General features: G+C 39.0%; 1 protein-coding gene across 8 annotated transcripts in view; it reads left to right on the top strand.

Moving 5' to 3' along the window:
- LOC6648956 (uncharacterized protein CG43867) overlaps nt 1–17,623 on the top strand; it is a 109,779-nt gene that overhangs the window by 90,644 nt on the left and 1,512 nt on the right. For 3 of the 8 annotated variants that reach the window (XM_023179497.2, XM_023179501.2, XM_023179503.2), the window contains 8 exons: nt 11,444–12,869; nt 13,777–13,910; nt 13,986–14,408; nt 14,491–14,773; nt 14,837–14,949; nt 15,027–15,236; nt 16,935–17,030; nt 17,248–17,589. In XM_023179497.2, the coding sequence (XP_023035265.1) occupies nt 11,444–12,869; nt 13,777–13,910; nt 13,986–14,408; nt 14,491–14,773; nt 14,837–14,949; nt 15,027–15,236; nt 16,935–17,030; nt 17,248–17,589 (3,027 nt within the window). The remainder of the gene's footprint in view (nt 1–11,443; nt 12,870–13,776; nt 13,911–13,985; nt 14,409–14,490; nt 14,774–14,836; nt 14,950–15,026; nt 15,237–16,934; nt 17,031–17,247; nt 17,590–17,623) is intronic. The other 5 variants (XM_023179498.2, XM_002071758.4, XM_023179500.2 and 2 more) reach the window with 3 other exon arrangements.

Consider the following 17,623-nt stretch of genomic DNA (forward strand, 5'->3'; position numbering starts at 1 on the left):
GTAAAGATATTGCCCCATACCCTATAACATTTCGATGTCAAAAGACAACACCCACTCACCTGTTCTCAATAAAATCGTCCAAATATTTTTGACAAATTCTCTATGATGGCCCCAAATTAGAAATGAGAAAATTGAAATATTTATGGGTATATTTCAAAATCAATCACGAAATGAACATGTATATATGGATGATCAAAGGAGCAGCAGCAATATCAGCATTTTAACCTTTTTCTTGCAAATCATGAAACTGGGTCAGTCTTTGTAATGATTGCATTTCATTTATCTTTGGACCCCACTCTTTTCTGTCCATCAGGCAGCAGCAGCAACGGCAAAATCAATTAACTTGAATGCATAGCCATCCATGATTCCTGTTTATCATCATCATCATGATGATGGTTCAGGCCGTTGATTGATTGCTAGCGAAAGATGCAACTATAGAAACTCGTAGACAGGGACAAGGGCGGGGGCATGTGGCACGTGGCTAGCTCCTGGGCACAGATTCATACATATGTATATAGTGTCTCTATATTTCGCTCAGACTACTAACAATTTATCTCTTTCACAAGTTGATTAGATTTCCAGCCATAGTTAAAAGTCGACTTCAATAATTATTATACGAAATGGAAGAATACTCTATAAAAATAAAACACAACTGACACGACACTTAATGTAGCAGCTAAGTGTAGGTAATCCAAAGCTGAGTACAGAAAAGAGATAGCAGAGCATTTGGTGGTCGCATATAAAGATATGCGTTGTATACATTTAGCCAATTCCATGGGCGCCTCCCATCTTAGCGGGCAGCATTATGATTATGCATAAAAGTTCACAGGGGAAGAAAAGTGGAATGAATAGGTGAGGGTAGACGGGAAGAGATTGAAATGGGCATTGAAGTAAAGTTGTTTGTTTGTTTGTTTATTTGCTTTTGTTGCACTGTTTCAGTTGAGAATTAATGATGCTTGCATCCGTCATCAGAGTGCAACAACGTCATCTTACCATCTCTCTGCACCAAGCACACACACTTTCCACAGCCGACCATATCTCGCCCACACTCAGACCTCAGATCTTAGACCCGCCTCTCCAAGCGTTCCCCCTCCCTCCAACCATCCATCTACCTACTCGCGTTCACATTTGAAAAATGTAATGCGTTTTGCCTTTTTTTTCTCCTATATTTTTCTGTTTTTCCCCCCTCCCTCTTCCCCCTCAATTTAAGTGGTTTTTTGTTGTAGCTGCTGCTTTCTTTATTTAAAACTCATCATCAGCCAGAGTCGTCGACGACGACATCATTTGGCGGCGGAGTTCTTTGGATATAAATAGAGGCTAGAGCTCCCTATGAAGTAGCAAAACTGTTGCAGTTGCTCGATGTGAGAATGATGTGTTAGATATATCGTCAAAGATCCTTACTTTTATGACTGACAGTTTGCTAGTTTGCCAAATGATGATTTAAAGTCCACAAAAGCCAAAATGAAAATATATAAACAAACCCCAAGACAATCCATAAAACTAGTGCAAAAAATGTATAAGTATTATGATCAGGTACTGTAAGATATAAAACATTACTTTGACTCAATCAAGCGAAATTTCTTTCTTTCGTACTAAGAAAGTTCTTTGATCAAACAGCAAATAATTTGAATTACGAATTGGAATTACCCGATCTAATCTAATATCACTAAATCATCATATTAATAAGTAAACATGATATTAAAGTATGTAATTTTGTTTAAAAATAATAAGTACCTCAATTTGTCTGGGATGAGCGAGAAAGTGTTTTCTTCTTCACTTGGCTGCCATCCAGTCTACTCCAGAAGTGTATATACATACATATATATATAATCATATGATGCATTCTTGTTCATTTTGTGTTACTCCAACTGCCTCGACACTGTCTAGCCAATATATGTATAATCTTTATGCTCTGATGGATAGATGGATGGTTGGTTGGAGTGGGATGAATCCCAAATCTCTCGCCATCTCTCCACACTATGTATACTGAGTCATCTCTTTGCCAATTTGTTTGCCGTTGTTGTTTTTTAATCAGCCAAATTGTTGACACCGAAAAACAGAGAGAAAACCAACAACTAAACCGCAAACAATCGGAGATAGAGAGAGTGAGAGAAAAGAGAGTGTGTACAACAAACAAAGTTCTTTCTTTGAGAGATAAATTAGATGGCGCCGTGTTGCTACTTCTCTGGACATGTAATCTGACATGTAACAAGCCATCTGCCTTTCTGCCATGACACGCACTTTTTTTTTGTTGTTCCTCTCTCAGCGTCATTTTGAAAAGTTTCCCAGTGTGAAGAAGTCCCAGTGAGTGATACTATGTAGTCGTTCTTTGAGAAATTGCAAATAAACCAGAGTAAACATTCTCCATACTCGTAATATTAACCCAAACGCTAAACTGTGTGTGTCTTTAAGTGTGTGTGTGAGTGTGTGTGTGTGTGTGTGTGTGCCTGATATATGACATACATATAACCAAAGATGAATTACCTATGCCACCGACCCGACCCACCGACATCCACCCCAAAAATAAAAACTCACTTCGCTTCGATGTTGAGCTGAAAAAACTTCCCTCCGCTATGTGTCAGCTGTCCGAACTGAATGAATGAATTTCCCCCACGCAATTTCCCCCGTGCGCAAGGCAAACTAAGGCAACAACAAAAAAAACACTCACACACGCGATGAAGAAAAAATTTCCCTCGATTCATTTGGTGGTTTCTTCTTGGTCGACGAGGGTTCAGTGTTCACAGTGCTTCACAGTTGCTCAACTAGCATCGAGTGGTAGAGTCGTCGCCGTCGTCGTTGTCCGTAATCGTCATCCGTAGTGTGGTCGTGTGTTTCCAATGGTTTTCCAAAAGTTTCTCAACGCTCAATAACAAAATTCACAATTCTTTCAAGTGCGAATTTCAAAAACTTTTTGAATTTTTATGCGTGTGTGTGTGTTGTTTTTTTGTTTTTTTTTTTGTTTTTTCTTATTATCGAATACCCACCCTCTTGGCACGATCAGCACCCGCTAATCCTCCCTCCCATCCCGTATATATGTACATATCTATAAAAGAATACAAAAACCGGTTTCCTAAGACTTGTGAATTACTTTTTGTTTTGTTTTTCTTTGGTTCGTTTAATAGTTTTTAGGTTATAGGGCAAAAATCAACCCTCTATACACTATAATGCCCGAACCCTTAAAAACTAAACCTATGCCAATGAACTTTTCCCCCTCATTTCGTTTTTCTGATCTTATGCTATTTTTTTTTCACAGCACTAAAGTGCATTTCTGTATGTGTGTAAGTGTGTGTATCTAATTTGCAAAAAGTATAGAAAAAACTTTACCTAAAAATGGCAAAAATTCAAGGAGTTTATTTGATGTGCCAAGGCACAATGTGCCCAGAGAAATGTATGTATAAAACAAATTTCGCTCGAATAAAACTAAACTTAAACTAAAGATTGGGAAATTATATGTAATCCAAACAAAATTTTAAAGTATTCCAATAAGATTTGAATTAAATGACTGATTTCGCACCGAAGTGTTAATTAATAGTTTTCTAATATTTGGAAAAATTTTAAATTATGAAAATTTTTTTATCTTACAATTAATAATATATTATTACACTGAGAAAAACATCTCACCCAAATCGTCTGCTGGTCGAGAATGCTTTGGTTTAGTCGAGACTTCAATGAGCTTAAGCTAAAGAATTTGAAATTCTATCTAATCCAACGACAAATAAAAATATTATTTACAATTTTTGAAAATTCCAATAGCTTTGATTCATTTAAAACCAAAGTGATCAAATAATTTCCTAAAGAGATTTCCCATAATTCAAAATATAAATGTATCTTAATATCATATTAAACCCAGGGAAACGTCTCACCCAAATTGTCTACTTGTCGCAAATGCTTTCTAATGGTCAAGAATTCAATAGATGAACAAATTGAATCATATATAGTTGAAATATTTATTACAAAGGGGCTTAAACCTTGGGATGTGCAAGTCACCGACTTGAACAAACATTTCAATATATTGTAGAATATTCCATAATTTGAGGTTTTCCTAGAAAATGACGGTGGAACATATAGCCCTTTTGAATTATGGGTAAGAAAGCGTGAGAATTTTCGTTAGCCTGTTGGCTGTTATCGATTCCGTCTGCAAAGAAAGAAAGGTCCTCTGGTTCGATCATCGCTTGAAACAATAGTTGAAAGGGATCGAATTATAGGATGATATCGGTGAATAATATGGCATAAACCATTTCTGATCATCTTTTGCCAGATCCATAGGCTTGGCTTAGGTTTCTTGTTAACGCTGAATTTCCAAAATAAAACAAAAGTATCTGCAATTTTACATTCTCAAATAGGTGTCTAATAAAAAGCTAACTCAATTTATAGACTATGTATAATTAAAAAGGGAAACATCGCTACATGAAATAATATTAATTAAGTATATATCTTAAAGTTTTTTAAACTCTCTCTAATAAGCAGACTCGAGGTCTTTTAGATAAGAAAAACAAAATTCATTTTCTCTTTCTTTGCTAACCACCCTAAAATTATAATGCTACGCCATTAGATTAAGGGAAAATGTATTGTATATAAAAAACTTCTCACATTTTCATAGAAATAAAATTCAAAACATTATTAATGTAAATTATACGATCAATTGTCGAAATTCATCTCCTAGAAGGCTAGGACCATTGAAAGTCTCACATATTCCCTCTCTTATCAGGTCATTCGATATGAAATTATTGTCTTCGTTTTTCTACGTGCCGGAGCCGCAGCTGTTGGAAATGTTTCAAGGCAAAAATCGAATATTTATGAACAGCGAAACGTTTACAGCGCGTAGGAGTAGGAGTAGGAGTTGGGGGGGAAGGGAAGTTGAAAAACTTCTTCATCAAATATATATCAAGTTTGTTTCATGTTGTGAAATACATTCAATGCATTATAAGTAAAGAAAATGTTTTGTGTCTTTTTTAATTGCTCAAAGTTTTACTCGCGTCTCCAGACTCTCTCAATAGTCTCTTCGTAACGCGTCAGTGGAACAGTGGAAAAATAGGAAAAGTAAACCCAAAGTTGTCTTTGTTGCCATCATCTACTGCGAATGTCTACCGTCTGCTGCTACTGCTGCTGTTGCTTCACGCTTAATTGGTTATGTCGATGGGGAAAAAGGTCACGTTTATGAGTTTGTCGATCGAGCAAGCTTTTTTCAAGTCCAAAACGACTGAAACCAAGACAGACCCACTACGCCGGGTGGGATGTTGACACTGGAGCTCCATTTCACCATTTAGCACTCCTTTTACCCCCAGCAATCCGAAAAAAAAACCTTTTTAACAACTTACAGTTGAATGCACATTTTGTTTTATTCTCTTCTACCTTTTAAATTAAAAAAAAAAGGAGGAAAAAAACAAAGTGCAATTTGAAGCTAATGTTTGAAGGGCTTTTTTCCCTTTTGTTTTTTGTTGGGTTTCCATAATTAACGCAGAGAATGCATTTGCATTGGCAAACACCACACCCACTTTTTAAGGAGCTCCACTACGCCCCTTCCCCAAAAATTTTAGCACAGACAAAAAGCCAAAAAATGATTGAAAAACGAGCAAAATGGGGGGGAAAAGTAATTTTTTCCACACTTTTTACTTAAATTGTCGGCATTTCTCCTTTACTTATTTGCACCAGACAACAGACGCATGGGTGCCGCATTGTGCAACACCCTCCCCACTCTCTCCCCCCCACCACCACCAACGTCGCCCTAGACTTTCTTTTCTTTCCTTTCGCACACAGTTAGCGGCAGCTTTTCCTCATGACAATGGACATTGTTTGTCTTTTGACATTTTCTTTATCTTTTTTCTCAGTTTTTGTTTTTTTTTTTCCTCTTTTTAAAGTGGCCAGAACCAGAAGCATAACCAGAAGAGACACTTGAGTTAGGGCAAACTGTGAGCTGTATAAGTAAAGTGGCAAAAAAAAAAAGAGTGCAAAGTGTATCCATAAAAATTTAATAAACATTAATTTCCTGATTTTAATTTTGAGCCAAATTCTGTTAAGCAATTTGCCAAATTTCGCGTCCTTACCTTAATTTGCACCTTCTGCCAGTGGCCCTTCTGGCATTCTGCATTATCAACGTAGCTGCAAGCCAAAAAGAAAAAACGAAGGACAGCAATTCGATTTTATTGCCAAAACGACGACATTTTTATTGCCGACAAAGGCGAAATCCTTTGGCCAGAGCCCTCTGCCCGTTGAGCTTCCCATTTCCTATTCCACTTAACATAAATCTGACATATAGCCATTGGCATTAACTGCAGAAACACCTCCACCTTCTCCAGAGAAACCGACAAATAAAATAAAGAATTGGATTATGCTCAATAAAATACATTTTCACACAAAATGAAGACGAGGGCCATAAAAAAAATGAATGAATAAAATGCGACCGACAGCAAAAAAAAAAAACAAGAAATGTGCATTTCAATAAAAATTTGAATAAGAATTTCCCTCAATGTTGGAACTATTCCATTTCCGTCTATGAATCCTTTCTAGTTTTTTATTACTAAATGAGCAGACGCAATTATGGGAGATGTGGGTGAGCATTGGAGGGGAGGAGCAGGAGAAAAATAGTCTCAACCAGATGACTAACGACAATGAACCATAACAAAATGAGTGCGGAGCAGGGTGGGAAGGGGGCACTGAGTTGATGACTCAGTTGTGGCTAGGAAAAGCAAAGGGTTTCCATGCGGTTGAAAACTTTTTTGTCAGCGATGATTAATTTTCCTTTACTACGCAATTTATATTCACATATATTAAGTAAGCAATCGGCCAAAGGATCATTATAAGAAGTAGAAGGATTTTTTTTTATACTATTAAATTGCTACTTTAAACTAAAGTTTCTTTTATCATCAGTTTTTATCTCAATCTAATCAATGGACACATCTAATGCTAGCTCATCATTTTGGTGTACGAAATCAAGCATTCAGAGTTCAGTTTGATCAGTTTTAGTGGCAAAATCTCGGTTTGGAGAGGATAATTTCCCTCATTTCACCCCCGAGGATCCACCTCTGACTAATGGAAGCATTCCCGTCGAACAGTGAAATCTATAAATATTTTGGCCCAAGCTATATTAATTCTAAGTATTTCCAAGGCCATAAAATTTTTGATATTTTAGACGACAAAAAATTTATTGTTTTCTTTTATTGAATATGATTTATAAGATATACATTTTCATTCCATACAAATTTGATCAGTTTTAGTGGTTCATCTTAATTAAGTATGAAATCATTTATTTATGTTCATTCTTTGATCTTATGCATGGCGAGGGGATGAAGGAGGGCTGCTTCGTCCCCTTTTTAGTTTATGTCTAACAAATTTTAATGGTTTTCGCCTCCCTTTGGCAATTTGTTAATATTACAACGAGGGGAAAATATGCCCGAAAACACACGAAAAATCTCCCTTTCGTTCCCCGTTCCAGCTAGACGAAATTGATGCCTCTTGCACTTAGTCCATGATGTGTCCCCCCCCCGTACCTAATATCATCTAGCATTTGATGTGTCCGTACACATACTACATATATTTTATTTGCGTTTCTTGTGTTTTTCTTTCACTTCTTGAGCAAATCTTCTGTGTCTCCCCATCCGCACTCACCACACTCCATTCCCTCAAAGAATCTCCTTTTGCTCCATCCACCTCGGACTTGGACTCTAAATCCAACTCCGACTCCTCCTCCTACTATTAGCCCCCAAACTGCTGCTGCTGCTGCTGTGTCCCAACATTTTCGACGTTTAATTTCGAGTCATGATTCCATTGTTATTTATAGCAAACTGCCGCTGGAAAAAGCATCCAAACAGAAGCAGCAGCAGCGGCAAGCACTCTAGACAACACTCCATAAAATATTGTTGCCGTCGCCCCCTCATCGGCCCCTCCCCCCTCGCATCCCTTGCCACTCCATCAATTTTGAGCCCCCACTTGTGTGTATCTTCATCCCCATTCCTGCCACTGCTGTTGCTCTTGCTGTTGGCACGCGACGTTGTCGTTGTTGTCGTCTAGTCTGAGGGGATCTGGCACTTATATCTCCCTCATCCAGCTTTAGCTTAGGGTCTCTATCTCTCTCTTTCTCTCTCTCTTTTCCCCGCTTCCATTTTATCTGCTCAATTTTCTTTTCTTTTCAAATGCGAGTCGACATTGAATATAATTCAAATTTAATGCAATTGAGACCACTTAGAAGCAAATAAATATATATATACAAAGATATATTACAGATAAAGTTTTTAAAAATTAGCTCATAGCAAAACCAAGATTCTATTCATTAGAACTTCCATTTATCGAACTTCATTTTAAACTCCAGTTCGGAAAAGCTTTTCGATTTGTCTAATCGGCCTAACTCTTATGAGAGTTTCCCTTCTACTATTTCTGTCAGTCTCATTCAACCTCTTCTCTCATCTATTTCACACTTTTCATGGTATACATTTTTTTCATTTTCTGTTGTTCTCAAACTTCTATTTTCTTCTTGTCTCTGTTGTGGCGGCGACTTCAGCGGCGATGATGATGATGATGATTTTTCCATTACAGTCAATGTCAATATTTGCTGCATGTTTTGGCAGCTCTGAAATTGAAAAAAAAGCAACGTGAAAATGAATAACGCAAAAAATGTGCATGCTTTTCGTGCAAATTACGACGAGTCTAGTCTATTACCAAGATGAAAATGACTATGTACATTGTGGTTATTTGTAGGATTAGAAACTCCTTCATTTTGCCACATCACAGACTCACAATCAGTGTATTTTGCCAAGCGAAACAATTAAATTTGTTGACAATGGCACTCGTCGAGTGTCTTTCTACTCGTTACTCTAACACCGACGAGTGTCAGTTTGGAAAAGGAAAACGTGTTGCATACTTTGTGGCTGACTTTAGTGCACTGAATTAACTATGCATAAATATTATCCATTTAATATATAATGTGATTTCTATTTTCCCTCTGATTTATAATGCAGACATCGTTTGCCAGATATTTCCCTATTTCAAGCTGCTGCAGTTTAAAACTTTCCACCAACGAGAAATGGAGATGGAGTTGGGAAAAGAGTGTCGTGGGTCGTGAGGGGGAAAGCTTAACTTAATCAGTTTTGTAAAGAAAAAGTAAGGAAAAACTTTGTCTTTCAGGGGTTTTTCTCTTTTCTTTTTTTTTCCAACGCCTTTACTACCAGACAATAAACTAAAGACAAAAGTTTTCCCGCGCCCAGCTACAAAAAAAAAAACAAATAAAAACTTCTCTCAAGGCTTAGGTATAGCCAAGGATTTAGAGATCAGGACACAAAACAAACTAGCATAAAATATATATTTCAGATTTCTCGAAAAGCTTCAAAAATCATTCAAGTCAGAATACAATATGAAATCTAGAGCGTTTCCCAGTTGAGTTTCAAGTGTAGTTTTTATCTTCCAAACTAACCTATCACCTTATCACCATCTGGCATATCCTTTCAAGTCAAAGTGTGTGTGTATGTGTGTATGTGTGTGTGTGTGTGTGTGTGTCTAGCTTGCAAATCCAATAAAACGAAATTGCCGGATTTAGTTGTCTTCCGTCTGTGACAGAAGGCATAGATTTATATACATAGATTTCATGGACTTAGGGCCCCACACACACACACACCCACACACACACACACACACACACGCCTTTTACTTAGATAAAAGTCAAAGCATTTTTAAATAAAATTATAGGAAAAACATTCAAGAAAGTCTTAAATGCAAATGGAAATGCAACTTAACTAGTAATTGAGCCCATTTCACTGTGGTTTCTCAAACTGTCGACAAAAAGTTCTCCGAGTTGCAGTTAGGCGCAGTTCAATTTTATGGTCTAAGTTTTTAGTGAGACCAAAATGAAAGGAAATAAAAATACATTTAAATGGTCGGTTTTTCCTTCTTTTTAACGTGCAAGGAAAACAGTTAAAAGAGAAAACAATCGTTAAATTTGTGAAATGTTTGTTATTTGTCTCCCAATATCATGTCATGAACTGTGACATTTTATGACCACACACGCTTACGGTCTATGGCTGTCTATACATGTTATTTTTGTCAGCTTATTGACTTTATATTTAACTCGCAATAATATTTTTGCTGCCGATATCGATGCCGGTGTCCGTGCCGGTGAGCCGGAACCCAGCCAATAAAGGACCCGAAAAAAAAACAACCGATTGACCCATTTTTCTTTACCCCAAAAGTGACAATTGTGTAATAATGCAAAAGGTGTAGATTGATTCGAAAAGATATATGTATGTATGTCCATATACATATATACTAATATATACATACATACGTATACGGGTGTGAATGGAACAACTGCCCGCAATCTTTTGTACTTTAGCAAAGTGACAAACCAAGTTGTTTTCCGGTCTGGGTTTCGGTTGTCAGTTTGGTTTCCTGGCGTGCCAAATGAAGTTATTTCTTTTCTTCCAACCTCTCGCTCTCTCGCTTCTCTGCTGGGTCTGTCTGTCTGTCTGTCTGTCGGAGTGTGTTTTGGTGGCAACTTGCATTACTTTGCAAATTGTTGTGTATGCCCATAAAAATACTTGTACCGGGCACATTTTCCCCCCGTCACCGTCACCGTACCATGGCAATGGCAATGGCAATGTGGCATGTGGCATCGGTTCAACGAAATGCAGCAAGCAAGTGTTAAATGGTCGTTCACGGTCTGTCTTGAAATGGTTCCTTTTAATTACACACAAGTTTTGCCCCCTCTCATCATTGTGTGTGTGTGTGTGTGTGTTTTACACGTAAACGGATGGCTCGACATTTTGGTTTTAGCACTTGGCCACTTGAGTCTGGCCAGGAAGAAGGGTTCTTGAGTTTTAAAGCGAAATTCTTGCTGTGCGACTTGACCTGGGTTGACCCTTCATTTTCATCCTTTTACCGATTTATCCGTATTTGATCTTTTCCATAAATTTGATCAACTTTAACTAATCTTCCAACTAACCTTCTGACTACTCTTTAATCCATTAAGTTTCAATTTTCCTAGAAAAACACTTGAACAACTATTCTACATTTGCATCAGTAGATTGACATTTAGCCTCGAGAAGAGTAATGCAGTTCTGTAGCATGTATAAAAAAGCAATGGTCAAAATTGTCAATGGTGTGACAGAGTATATACTCTCTATAGAGAGATTTCAGGAAGACTCTTGTTTAACAGAAAACCTTGTCGACTATCTAAAGTTGTTATAAATATGCTCGATGGATTCTTCTCTTGAAATATTCAAAATAGTGTGCTCTGATATTTATTGTGTATCTTGGAACTGTTTATTAGATCACTCACACAGCAATCAATTTCAATACGATTTAAGAGTTTACTACGGATTTTATTTTTTTAAATTTTAAACATAGAACTTTGTCGTTTATTGTCTAACCTTATTGCATCCATGTACCATATTTGCATTTGTTTTTTTATTAGAACATTTATTCAACTGTTTCCTCTACGTATTTTTCTGGCTTTAAGGTGCGAGCTATGGAGCAGCGACTGAGTGAGTGGCCCAAGCCCCAAGCACAGTCACAGCAGCAACAACAACACTCGTCCACTAATTCGCCCAACCACCAACAACAACAACAGCAGCAACAACAACAACAGCAAGCCATTGGATCAGCATCTGTGGTCACTAGTGTTTCCAGCGGTTCCAGCAACGAGGCAGAAAAAGTAATCACTTCTTTGGAGATTCAGGTAGAGGAACAACGTCAATTGCGTCTACACGACGCCCGACAAATCGAAGCGAAGGCCGCCAAGATCAAAGAGTGGGTCAACAATAAGCTGCGCGACTTGGAGGAGCAAAATCAATTGCTGCGCGAACAGAATATCAAATGCAACCAGCAACTGGAACTGCTTAAGAATCACATAGCCAATCAGTCGCAACGCCACAGTATTGTTGGGCCAGTTAGGAATAGCTTGAGCCTGGATGTACAGGACTTTGCCACAACGCCGGAGACACGAAGACGTAGCGAAAGTCTCGATCCGCAAGAGATTATCAGTAGGCCATTAACCTCATCATATCCCCATCATCAGCACAGGCGCAATCTCTCAATGGAGCCACAGGAACTCGAGCGTAATCTAGTGGCGGCCGTCGATGGCCTCACTCTGGCCCCGCTTTCGAGTATCACAACAAAGAATCCCATAACCACACGCCCGGATAGCTCTGATACGGATACAGCGCACGACTATGCGGAAATCTATACACCGTCGTGCGAGAAGCTGCCATCGTGGATGAAAAACAATCCCGCCCTGATGGCCAGTGGCGGTAATTCAAGCACAACCACAACAACCACCAGTGATTTGGGTGTACCTCGACCGCCGACACCGCCGCTACATCGGTTTCCCAGCTGGGAGGCGAAAATCTACCAGGTGGCCAACGATGGCTTGGTCGGCACAGGTGCCGCCGGGACTAGCACAGCTGAGCACGGCAGCTCCTTGGGCTCCCACAATGAGCAACCAGATGTACAGCCGTTGGCTGATGGCATCACTACTACTAATACCAACAGCAACACTTTATCGAATGGCCGTTCTCGTCATACGAACACAATGGAGGGAAATGGCACCGCACCGGGCACACCTCAACCGCCGCCATCGCGGCAGCAACAAACCGCCAGCGGCGGCTTCTGTGATATCTCCGTGCCCGTCTATGCCACTGTCAAGGGTCGAGCTTCCCAAATACGTTCAATGCCCTTCACCGGGGACTCCAGTGATGATTCCAGTGATGGGGAGGATCATGCCGTCATGCTAACACACAATTCGCACAACTCGTCGAGCACAGACAACACAGAGACCTCCACATCAGGGAGTGCATCGAGTCCATCGAAGAGTTTGAAAACATCCTCAAGTTTGAGCCCGGCGAAACGAAGTGGTTCCGAGAGTCCTAAAAATGCCAAAGCACGTGGTATGTAGAAATTACAAAAACCAGGATATCAGCACCGAAAGTAGAATCGACCCTTATCTCTCAGAGCCTTATCTCGACTGTTGTGAATCCTCCAAAGTAAATTGTAGCGTAGCATCGTGTGCATTCACAGAACCACCAACTAATCCACCCACTAACAACCACTAAAAAACACCCAACTAAATTAACACTTAAACTACAACCAAAGCAAAAACTAAATAAACCCAATTGAAATCCCCTTTTACCAACCCTAACCAATATCCTTAAATGTAATTTACTAAGCAGTGCAAAATTTCCTTGAGTTCCGATACCAGAAAATCCCTAATCGATATATGTATATTTTGTGATAGCATGCATAAGCATTCTCCCTTCCTTTGTACCTTCCATTATTAAAGTAGTTCCGATGAAAATTTGCATTGTATCCTTCCTCCCGCCAGATGATATCCTTTCCAATTTTCCCTCTTCTAATCTTAAGCAAAGTGAATTCAAACAATTTCTAACAACTTGTGACAACTTCTGCTCATCTTAACCTTGTCATTATTTAACCTTGCCCACCAACCGAACTGATCATCATCATTATCATTATCCTTTCACTCTCATCACTAATCCCAAACACTAAACACCATACACCACACTTCATTTCGCTTCACCACACCACACCACACCACATCACACCACACCACAGTCCACCAGACACACCATACTCTACCACACCCACAGGCACTTGGTATCACAAGCCTAAACAAGCCCACACAGAGCACGCTGCCACGCCTACATATGCCCATTGCGCATTTGCGTGTTGTCCCGCCCCACCATAGCCACAACCATAACCAGAACCAGAACCAGAACCACCCCAACCACCAGCACCACATGCGTGGCACAGTAATTTCAGATATTTCCTTTGAATCAGGCCTCTCCGATGATTACGCCCTGCCCCCGGATGCTGTATCCGAATCCACATGCATGGATGCCTCAATGCCATCATTGTTAATGCGTCAATCCTATGTGGATTCGCCGAGCAAGAAAATCGAGTCCCTAGAGAAGGTAAGTTAACCAGCCCCAACCGCCCATTCATCTACCCCGCAGATATCAATTGGGTTTTCTGTTTGGCTTTTGCAGATGGGTCACCTGGCCAAATTGGGTGGCAAATTGAAGACTTGGCGGAAACGTTGGTTCGTCCTGAAGAACGGTTCACTCAACTATTGGAAGAGCCAACACGATATACAACGGAAACCACAAGGACAAATCCTGCTCGACGAAGCCTGTCGCATTAATCGAGCCGAAGGGGCATCGACCTTTGAAATAGACACTGGAAAAAAGGTTTACTATCTAACGGCCGACTCACATGCCACCATGGATGACTGGATTCGAGTGCTGCAGAACGTGCAACGACGAAATGCCACAAAACTACTGCTAAGTCGCGATGATCAGAAACCCACAGTGCAGGGATGGGTGACCAAAGTGAAGAACGGTCACGCCAAGAAATGCTGGTGTGTGCTATTGGGCAAGATGTTTCTTTATTTCAAAGCCCCAGCAGAGACGGTAAGACAGACAGAGAGAGAGAGAGAGACAGAAGACAGAAAGTAAGTGAGTGATTTCAATTATATTTTCCATGCACACACAGAATCCATTGGGTCAGATTAATATGCGTGATGCTCGTGTTGAGGAAGTCGAACATGTTTCCGACTCAGATTCCGAGGAACGTGAGGATGCTGCCCAGGATCAGGCACGACTAACAGTCGCCATCTATCCAGCACATCAGGGTCCAACATATCTTATCCTATCCGGCAAGCCAGAGCGTGATAATTGGTTATATCATTTGACTGTCGTTTCGGGCGGTGGTCCCAGTGCTGGCACTCAGTATGAGCAGTTAGTTCAAAAGCTAATGGAAACCGATGGCGATCCAAGTAACTTAAACCTATAGATTGACCTATTGATTTTCGAGTCTGACATTGTGATGTTTTTTTCAGATTGCGTTCTCTGGCGTCATCCCATATTGCTACACACCAAAGACACGATCACAGCTCCATTATCATCCATGCACACGGAAACCATGCAGCCAGAGGCCATTAAGCTCTTCAAGGTAAGACAACAATTGGAAGTGTCTCTTATTGTGTCTATATAAACTGGATTTCTATCTCCTCTCTTCCGCTTTCTTAGAGCATTCAACTATTCATGTCTGTGGCAGTGAATCAACCTGGCATCGATTATCATGTGGTTCTCGCTCAGAACGCATTGCAGCACTGTTTGGATATGCCGGAACTGCAAACCGAAATGATTTGCATATTGATTAAACAAACTTCCCGACATATGGGACAAAAACTAAGTGTCGGCGTCCAGGTAAACAAGAAACTGGGCAAGCAAACGCGCGTAAGTTTTTCAGTTGCAAAGCTTCTTCTTCAAATTGATCTTAGTGAGAAAATTTTTTGAATTTTTGTGTGTTTCTTGTTTATTTTCCCCTCCAATTCCCAAAAGTTTGAGTTATTCTCCCCACCCACACCACAAGCCCAACCTCAAATTAATTTTGATTGATTGTAAATTCATAATTTAGTTTACTAACAAAAAGAAAAGCAAAATGCAATGCAGAAAAGTTACATGTCTAGCCCCCGAGTGTACGATCATGGATCATGGCAATGTCTGTCTATGTATATATAGAGAGCACATTTACTATATAGCTAAAAACGAAACTCGCTCATCTTTTGTGTAACATTTCATAAACATTTTCGGGTATTATACGAGTATTGGTTTATATTTATTTTCAAAGCTTTGCTTCCAACCACAAAAAAAAAAAAAAAACTACGACAGAAATAATGGCTTATAAAAACGCTTCAATAAAATAAACTAAATCTTAATATATAAATAATTTAACTAGTTTTTGCATGTTTTATGTCTACTAACTTCCCTCTAAATGATGTTCTTTATTATTTACAATTGTCATACGATTTGTTTATAGTTTTGTCTATAGTTTTCTGTTTATTGTTTTATTATTAGCATATACAGACAATAAAATTTCCCCCCATAACTGTTCATACATATAAATAGATAAACATAAATATACCCATATATTGCTGTGCAATCTGTTTGTTAGCTTTTCTATATATGTACATACATACAACATTTACAAAATTATTGTATAGAGTATTTGCTGTAAATTTCACAACATTTGTACATACATTATAAAGAAACATACATACATAACATAACACACGAAAGAGAACACGTTACACCACCTACATACATAGAACCACCCAACTCACCCACAACAAACCACCAAGGAAAACAAAGAAGTATCGAAAAACGCAGAGCGGCTATTTTTATTCAATGGAGAATTCAATTCACCTCAATTGAACACCTAGGAACTTGTCCTGTTGAATTGGAATAATTTTTGGCAAATATTCTGCACTTTTGACCAAGGTTTCTGCAACGATCGCTTGAGATCGTTCAAACTAAAGTTTCAACTAGAAATACAGTGTTGGTTAACTGTTTGTGAATCACCGCCAAGTGGCTCAGTGTTGAAACTTGTTATGTCGCTCTGTTCGTCTCACTCTCACTGTCTCTTCACACACTCACATACGTTTTTTTAGTGTTTCTACTGTCTCTATCTCTCTCTCTCTCTCTCTCTCTTTGTCTCTGTTTCTGTTCTAATCATTTTGCTGCTTTGAATGTCTCGCATTATTCTTCAAATACCTACATATATAATGTCTATATATAATCTAGTTTTTTTTTTACTTTGCGTGTATTTTGTGGCTTTTTAAATAAGCGAAAGTATAAAAAACAAAAAGAAAAGTAAAGACAACTTTTTTTTTAGCGGGTTAAACACAAAACAAAAAGCGAAATACAAAATTACTATTCAATTGATCAGCAAATGTTTTTTGGCTTCTCTTCCTCTTCTATTTTGTTTCTTTTTCAACAAAATATTTGCATTACCGTTTTTCCGTTGTCGACCCAACCAATCCAATTCCAACCGTTTTCCAACACTAAACCTTTGACGACGACGACAACAACTACGACCTTCGAACTTTTATCGATCGACTTGAACTATCGATCCTCGACCAATGAAATTTACAGCAATTACTATTGTGCGCCACCCAAAGCCTGTTCACCTGTGATACCCAACAGGGTAGCCATGCCCAAGCCAATGGCAGTTCGCCAACATCAATACAGGTATGAGGGGAAATTTTAGCGGCATACTGTATATGTATGTGTGTGTGTTGTGTGTGTACAGTTGTGTTTATTTATTGTAGTCATTAGAAATTATTTACCTTGATATCTCCATAGTCTAATTTAAACTAAACGTATATTAAAAACCAATAAAATTTTTTAATTATTTGTAACTATATTTTACAATTTATCCTTTATATTCTTGTATTCTATTATCTAGGCCCCTGTGACCACGCCCATTATCGATTGTAAATCGAATCCGCCAGCCTATAGTTTTGTTCAGGGCTGGCAATTGCTTGCTCTAGCCGTTTCATTGTTTGTACCGAAGTCTAGTCGTCTTTTATGGTATCTTAAGTTACATTTATCACGCAATGCGGATACAAAAACCGAAACGGGCAAATATGCCGCCTACTGTGAACGAGCCCTGGAACGCACACTAAAGAATGGCGGACGTGAGACGAAACCATCACGCATGGAAGTCCTATCCATATTGCTGAAGAATCCATATCATCATTCGTTACCGCATGCCATTCCCGTGCACATGATGAATGCCACGTATCAGGTGAGTCAAGAGTTTAGTCACTCGTTTGATTCAT

The sequence above is a fragment of the Drosophila willistoni genome (assembly GCF_018902025.1).
Source record: "Drosophila willistoni isolate 14030-0811.24 chromosome XL unlocalized genomic scaffold, UCI_dwil_1.1 Seg141, whole genome shotgun sequence".
Taxonomy (NCBI): Eukaryota; Metazoa; Arthropoda; class Insecta; order Diptera; family Drosophilidae; genus Drosophila; species Drosophila willistoni.